Source organism: Panthera leo, chromosome D4 (assembly GCF_018350215.1).
Source record: "Panthera leo isolate Ple1 chromosome D4, P.leo_Ple1_pat1.1, whole genome shotgun sequence".
NCBI lineage: Eukaryota > Metazoa > Chordata > Mammalia > Carnivora > Felidae > Panthera > Panthera leo.
In genome coordinates, this window is record NC_056691.1 from 93,362,420 (window position 1) to 93,370,026 (window position 7,607).

Below are 7,607 nucleotides of genomic sequence, written 5' to 3' on the forward strand. Positions count from 1 at the left end.
TGAGCTACACATGGGGGTCTAACCCCAGGGCTAGAATTTCTGTTCCAGTGTGTTATCCTTGGGATGGGAGGGCTCTAGGCTGGGGGGGGGTGGGGGAGGGGGCGTTGCAGGGGAAGAGGAGAGGGAGATGGGATGGAGCCCCAGTCCCTGGGAGGGGAGGAGGGGAAAACGAAATGACCCCAGGTTGGGGTCAGGAGGGGAGGGGAGGGAGGTGGGGGAGAGGGGAATAGGAAGGGACTGGGGGCACCCAGCTGGGCAGAGGGGCCCGGCCCCCCCTCTCTGCTCTTGCCCTACTCCGCTCCATGTGGGGGATCAGGTGCCAGTGCCCCTGGGGAGGCAGGGGTTCCTTGGAAGCTAGACTGAGATGCAGGAGTCTGTGGGACCTCTGGGGAGGGGATGCCCCAAGCCTTGCCAGGTGACCTGGGCCTGGACAGCCAGGAGGGCTGCAGGGCTGAGGAGGGTAGGTGACCTGATGGCCAGCCAGGGGACCTGGGCCAGCCAGCCAGGCTCTCCATAGGCGCCTCCATCCAGCCTAAGTCCCGCCCACTTGCCACACCCCTGACTCACTTCCTTTGCACAGAAGCGGAAACCTCCCCAGAGTTTCCTCCCGACCTAAGGCTCCCGGGACCTGCAGGTGCTGCTACCCCTCCAGGCCTGAGCTTGCCAGCCAGGCCCCTGACCCCATCGGGACCCTCGACAGGAAGCTGGTATTTTCTGTGTCCTGAGTTGCGGCCTCAGCATCTGGCCTCTGCAGGGGGCTGCCCTTGGTGGGCTGGGGGCCAGCAGGAACTTGACTCAGCTGCAGGTATGGGGTGGGTTGGAGACCAGGGCATCAGTCCTTTCTTCAGCTCTGTCTCCTCAATGGCCCTTTTCCTCCTCTGGCTCTTGTCTTTGCACCCCACCCTACTAGTGTCTGGGGGCTCTCTGCTGCCACTCCATGTGTGTTCACTGGGGTGCAGGGAGGATCCCTGTTTTGGGGGTGTGGGGGGTGGGAGGCCTGGGCCCATTCTCAAAAGCAGAAGTTCCTGATCGACCCCCCCCCCCCCCAAGTGTTCTTAAGTGCGCGGGGGATGTCTCTGGATTCTGGCGGTGCCAGGGTCCCTGCTCCCCTTGGTTCCCACTTGGGATTCAGAGAGCCCCTGGCGCCTGGCAGGCCGAGCTGCGGGCGGGGCGGGAGGGAGGGAGGGAGGGATGGGCAGCGGGGCCGGGCCTTGACCCTTCTTTACCCCTAATTGGCGCCAGCTAGCACCGACTTCTCCAGGAAGCCGGGTGGTTGCCCGATAAGCTGCGCCCTCCCCGCGCCGCCACTTCCTCAAGGCTCGCGGCTGTTCCTGGGAGTACCCGAGAGATTTGCATGGGGCCCTGCGGGGAGCCGCTTCCTGGTCAGCGGGGAGAGGCCGGCACCAGGAGTCACCCTTCCCCCGCGCTCCGCACTCCCTGGGGACCTCCCAGAGGAGGGACGTCGCTCCAGGGAAGGGTCCCAGTCGGCCATGCCGAAGTCTGGAGACCCTCCCCATCTTCCTGTTGCAGGGAGGGCGACCTGCATGCGGAGCGCCGCCCCTGCGCCATGGACAGCGGCCAGCCCAGTCTGGAGGCCGCGGGCCCCGGCGTCCCCCGCCCGAGCGTGATCGCGCCGCTGCGCGCAGTGGTCCGTCTGCGCCGCCGCGTGTGCCTCCTGCGCAAGCGGCGCCCCCAGCCGCCCGGCTCGGGGTCGGCTTCCGCGCCCGGGGCGCCGCACGCTGACCCGGACCAGCCCCGGTTCTTCACCTTCGACGGCCCGGAGCCGCCGTCCAGGACGCCGCGCAAGAGGCGCCGACGCAGCCGTGTGGTGCTCTACCCGGAGACCTCGCGCAAGTACCGGCCTCACGCGGAGCGCCGCAGCCGCGCGCAGCGCTGCCTCCTGCTGCTCGTGGCCATCGTGGGCTTCCAGGTGCTCAACGCCATCGAGAACCTGGACGATAACGCGCAGCGCTACGACCTCGACGGGCTGGAGAAGGCGCTGCAGCGCGCCGTGTTCGGGCAGCCGGCCGCCGTGGGGCGCATCGTGGCGCTGCTGCGGGACTACCTGGCCACGCACGTGCACAGCCGCCCGCTGCTTCTGGCGCTGCACGGGCCCAGCGGCGTGGGAAAGAGCCACGTGGGTCGCCTGCTGGCACGCCACTTCCGCGCGGTGCTTGAGGACGGCGCGCTCGTGCTGCAGTACCACGCGCGGCACCACTGCCCCAAGGCGCGCGCTGCGCAGGACTGCCGTGAGGAGCTGGCCCGGCTGGTGGCCGGCGTGGCGGAGCGGGCCGAAGCGGAGGAGAAGACCCCGCTCGTGGTGCTGGATGAGGCCGAGCTCCTGCCCCTGGCGCTGCTGGACGAGCTGCACGGCTTCCTGCAGCCGCAGCGCGCCCACCACTTCCACAACGCCATCTACGTGCTCCTCAGCAGCGCGGGCGGCGCGGAAATCACGCGCTTCGTGCTGCAGAACGCGTCCCGCGCGCTGTCCCCGCGCCCCGACGGCGCCCGCGGTGCTCACGGCGACTGGGATGCGGTGGCCGCCGTGCGGGCCGAGGAGGAGCTGCGCGCCGGCCTGCGGGCGCTCCTGGTCCGCGAGCACCCGCTGTGGCAGGCCGCGGCCATCGTGCCCTTGCTGCTGCTGGACAAGAGGGCCGTGGTCAGCTGCTTCTGGGACGAGATGGCCGGGGAGGGCTTCTTCCCGGAGCAGGCCCGGGCAGAGCTCCTGGCCGCGCAGCTCAAGTACTACCGCGTGGCTGGCCGCGAGTTCGCCGTCACTGGCTGCAAGCAGGTGGTGGCCACGGTGAACCTCTTGTAGCAGGGGCCCGGCTGGACACGGCGGACGCTTGTGGGCATGAGGGGACATCTTGGGGACATCTCGGTCACTGGGGGCAGTAGGAGGGAGGGGACCCTGTGGATTTGCCTGAGGCCCCTAATAAATCTGTTTACAGCCCCCACCGCCCTCCCTAACCCGTGGTTCACGCTGGGAGGCTGGTGGGGGGGGCTCAGCTCCGAGCCCCCACTTCGAGTCACAGTTCCTCCATCGGTGCCCCCAGTCTGCCACCTCCCGGCCCTAGCCCACATTCCTAAGGACCTGCTGTGTGCCCCTCATCGCAGGCATCCGTACAGAGGCTGTATGGCCTCAGAGAAAGTAGCTCCCAGGGTCACCTAGTTGGTCCCCTGCTGCTGGATATGGCTGCAGCAGCCATCAGACACACACTCTCTCTCTCTCTCTCTCAGTCCGCGCCCACAACCCCCTCCCCACCCTGTGGGCCCAAAGTCCTGGGTGCTTCTCCAGCCAGGAGAATGGCACGGACTCCCCGGATTTCTCCCGGACTCTGGGGCCCAGGAGCTCCCTGGGAGGCAATGGGGGGATGGGAGTCCACACACAATGAATTGATCCATTGGAATCCCCTGAACGCTCAGGAAGGTGGGGGGATCTCGGGGTGCCAGCGGTAGATGGCAGGGCCCAAGTTGGGGGGGGGGGGCGCTGACTTCTCGGATCCCCCTGCCCTGGCCACCAACTGGCTTCAGGTCGCTGACTGGGGGAGGCCTGTAGGTAGAGATCCTTTAGACTCGACCGCAGAGGTTTCCAGACCCCTGTCGCTTTTTCCGGCGCGGTGGGCGTCGTTTGCGCGCGTGGGGGGGTGGTGTGCTCCTGGAGGGTTAGGGCGTCCCCCGCGCCCTGGGATGGCCTCAGTGCTGCCGCCCAGTGGCCGCGCGTGTCCGCCCGGGCCGCGGAGGTCGCGGGGGCGTGTCCCTCGACTCCCTGTCGCCCGGTCCCCGCAGCAGGCCCAGCTCATCCTGGAGGAGGGCACACACAGCCTGAGGGCCGGGGACACGTGCACACACGTCATCGGCGACCCCGGCCACGGCGAATCCCAAAGGGGGACCCGGGGAGCAGAGGGAAGGGCCCCGCAGAGGCGAAGCTCGAGTTGACTGGGCGCCGGGCTGTGCGGCACCACCCCACCCCACCCCGCGTCGGAGCTCAGCATGACCTCTGATCCCCGCAGACCTCAGAATCATCCCAGGCCGGCTCCCCAAGGGCCCCGCGTGGCGGGAGCCCCCTCACCGCCCATCCATTCTGGCCCTGGGGGCCGTCTGCGGCCCTGGGCCAAGGTCAGCCCGAGGGGTGGGGGGGCGCGCTGGCCGGGTGCCGCGGACCTGCGGACCCGGGCCCGGGAATCAAGGGCAGAATGGGGCCGGGCTGGCCAGAGAGGCTCTGAGAACTGGCGGGCAGGGGGGAGGAGGGCGACGTTTGGGAAGCTTTGTTCCCCAAGGGGGTTGGTGGGGGGGTGGCCAGCTCTGTCTACCAGACCCCACTTGCTGGGCAGCTGGGGACAGGAGCCCCATGTCTTTAAGGCCGAATCTATGACAAGAGCCTGTGTCCAGTGCCGAGGTCCGAGGTCCCCAGCGCCGCTCCTGCTTTCGGTGCGGGGAAGCAGCGCCTACAACGCAGCGACAGACTTGAACTTCTCGCGACTTTGTTTTGTGCCTTCTAGTTGTCCTGCCTTTTTACACCTCGTTGATATTTATTTGAGCACACGCCGTCCCATCTGTGCCCTCCGTCCGCTGGCAGTTACACCGGACCTCACTCTGCCTGGTGCCTCGTTTGGCCAGTTAGCCCGCCGTGGTCAGCCGACCGCCCGCCCCTCCACCCCAGGGGGCGCGTGCCCAGTGCTCAAACCCTGTCCTCTCACTCAACCCTCCATCCCAGACATTATGTTTATGTTTACTCTTTGTTGGTGTTTAAATTTATTTTGTTGACTTATTTATAAACTGGCTCCCTCTTTTCTCCATGCTCCGCAGTTCCCATTCCGTGATAAATGGGTTCCTGCCGGACTGTTTCCAGGATGCGGGTCAGCACCTCACTGTCCGGTGGCCCGTTAGTCTTTGGAAGTCATGACAGCTGCCGGGACATCCTCTTTGAGGTTATTTGACTCCTTCTTGGGCTTTTTTCCTTAGAACTTGATGTTGTCCGATTCTTGGGGAAACCTTTTAGGATTTGACCGGAACTGCACTGATTTAGAGATCAGCTTGGGGAATGGTGATCCCATGACAATGCCACGCTTTGTAGAAAGCCTGACTTAACATGTTTCAGTAGAGCTTTGTAACTTTCTGCGGACAGGCCTTGGTCATTTTTGTGAGATTTCTTTCTAAAAACCGTATCATTTTGGTTGGTATTGTGAGGGGTTAATGTTGTATAATACAACATGCATCTGGAAAAGTGTAGAAAGCAAAATATGCATTCAAAGTTTTACCACAAAGCAAGCGCCCATCCAGGTCAAGAAACAGGACACAGCGAGGCTCCTAGAAACTCACCAGCTCCTCCTCCCCACCCCAGGCGATAAACACCCACCTTTCAACGTGATTACTGCCTTGTTTTCTTCATACTCGAACCACCTAACTTTACAACTCTAACCAGTCTGATTTGGTGTTGGTTTTTTTTTTTAATTTAATGTTCTTATTTATTTTTGAGAGAGAGAGAGAGACAGAGCGCAAGTGGGGAGGGGCAGAGAGAGAGGGAGGCACAGAATCCAAGGCTGTGAGCAGGCTCCAGGCTGCGAGCTGTCAGTGCAGAGCCCAACGTGGGGCTCGAACCCACAAACCGTGAGATCATGACCTGAGCCGCAGTTGGACAGTCAACCACCTGAGCCACCCAGGTGCCCCCGGGATGTCTTTTGAAGTGTAAAAGTTTTTAATTTTTATGAAGTCAAACTTACCAGGGTTTTTTTTTTTCATGGATTACAGCTTTGATGTCATATCTAAGAACTCCTTGCTTAACCCCAGATCATAAAGATTTTTCCCTATGCTTTATTCTAAATGGTTTTAAGGTTTTAGCTCTTACATTTATTTAGGTCTATGAACCATTCTGAGCAAATTTTTATGTATGGTGTGAGATGACGATGGCCCAGCACCACTTACTGAAAAGCCCATGCTTTCCCTGGTACGTTGCCTTGGCACGTCTGTAAGGGCAAAGGCGGGCGAGGACTCTGGCACCGTTTCCCAGAGGTGGAATTGGTTCTTCCCCGGAAGGCTCAGCTGTGCTAAGTCTTTCCAACAGACCGAATCAGGCCCACCCAGGTCACATAAGATCACTTCTTTTACATAAAGTCAACGTATTTTGGACTTTTTTTAAAAAAAATTTTTAACGTTTATTTTATTTTTAAGACAGAGAGAGACAGGGCATGAATGGGGGAGGGTCAGAGAGAGAGGGAGACACAGAATCGAAAGCAGGCTCCAGGCTCCAAGCTGTCGGCACAGAGCCCGACGCGGGGCTCAAACTCACAGACCGCGAGATCATGACCCGAGCCGAAGTCGGATGCTTAACCGACTGAGCCACCCAGGCGCCCCCGTATTTTGGACTTTAATCTCATCTACAAAATGCCTTCACAACAACATTTAACTTAAAACTAGATTAAGTTTTGTTTGAATAACAGGGGACTGTAGCCTCGCCAAGTTGACACAGAAAACATCATAACACCTTTGTCAAAAATTAATTGGGCACAAAGATGAGTGTTTATTTCTGGACTCTCAGTTCTCTTCTGTTGATCTAAGTGTCTGTGCTTATGCCAGAATCACATTCTTTTGATTTCTGTAGCTTTATAGTTAGTTTTGATACTGGAAAGTGTGAGTCTTTCAACTTTGTTCTTAGTTTTCAATATTGTTTTGGCTGGGTCCTTTGCCCTTCTAGATAAATTTTAAGATCAGATTGCCAATTTCTGAAAAAAACACAAAACAAAAACCAAAAACCAATTTCTATATTTTGATACAAATTGCATTGACTCTAGCGATCGGTTTGGGGAGAAGTGCCATCTTGATAATATTGAAGCTTCCAGTCCGTGGTCTTGGAGCCACTCAGGCTCCCGTCTTCAGTCCTCTCAGCCCCGTGGCGTGGTTTCCACGTAGTTTCCAGCGTGCAGGCCTTGCACTTCCTGTCTTCAGGGTATTCCTGAGTACGTTATTCTTTTTGGTGTCATTGCCAGTGGAATGGTGTTACTGTTCTTTTCAAGCTCTTCATTGATGGCATATAAAAATAAAATTGAATTTTGTTTAGTTTAGTTTTTTTTAATGTTTATTAATTTTTGACAGAGAGAGACAGAGTGCTAATGGGGGAGGGGCAGAGGGAGGGGGAGACACGGAATCGGAAGCAGGCTCCAGGCTCCGAGCTGTCAGCACAGAGCCCAATGTGGGGCTTGAACCCATGAACAGCAAGATCATGACCTGAACGGAAGTTGGACGCTTAACCGACTGAGCCCCCCAGGTACCCCAAAAATAAAATTGAATTTTGTATATTGATCTTGGATCCTATGACCCTGTGGAAGTTGTTTATTAGTCCTCATTTTGTTTTTGTTTTTGCTTTTGTGTCGTTTGTGGATTTTTTTGGTACGGGTTCCTTGGGGTGCTCAACATATGGGACCATGTTTCTGCAAATAAAGGCAGTTTTACTTCTTCCTTTCCAATCTCTATGCCCTTTATTTCTGTTTCTTGCCTGATTGTACTGGCTGGAACTTCCTAGTACAATGTTGGCCAGAAGTGGCATTCCTGATCTTAGGGCAGAGCATCAAGTCTTTTGCCATTAAGTAGGATGTTAGCTGTAGAACTTT

General features: G+C 58.7%; 1 protein-coding gene across 1 annotated transcript; it reads left to right on the top strand.

The window, feature by feature from the left end:
- Window positions 1–316: 316 nt before the first annotated feature.
- On the top strand, window positions 317–3,418 carry TOR4A (torsin family 4 member A). Its single transcript, XM_042912652.1, has 2 exons — window positions 317–805; window positions 1,531–3,418. Exon 2 carries the CDS (start codon window positions 1,568–1,570, stop codon window positions 2,816–2,818), a length of 1,251 nt encoding a protein of 416 aa, XP_042768586.1. The 5' UTR covers window positions 317–805; window positions 1,531–1,567; the 3' UTR covers window positions 2,819–3,418.
- Window positions 3,419–7,607: the final 4,189 nt, after the last annotated feature.

Coding starts and splice junctions, on each gene's coding strand:
- TOR4A (XM_042912652.1), top strand. CDS start 1,568: ATGGACAGCGGCCAGCCCAGTCTGGAGGCCGCGGGCCCCGGCGTCCCC.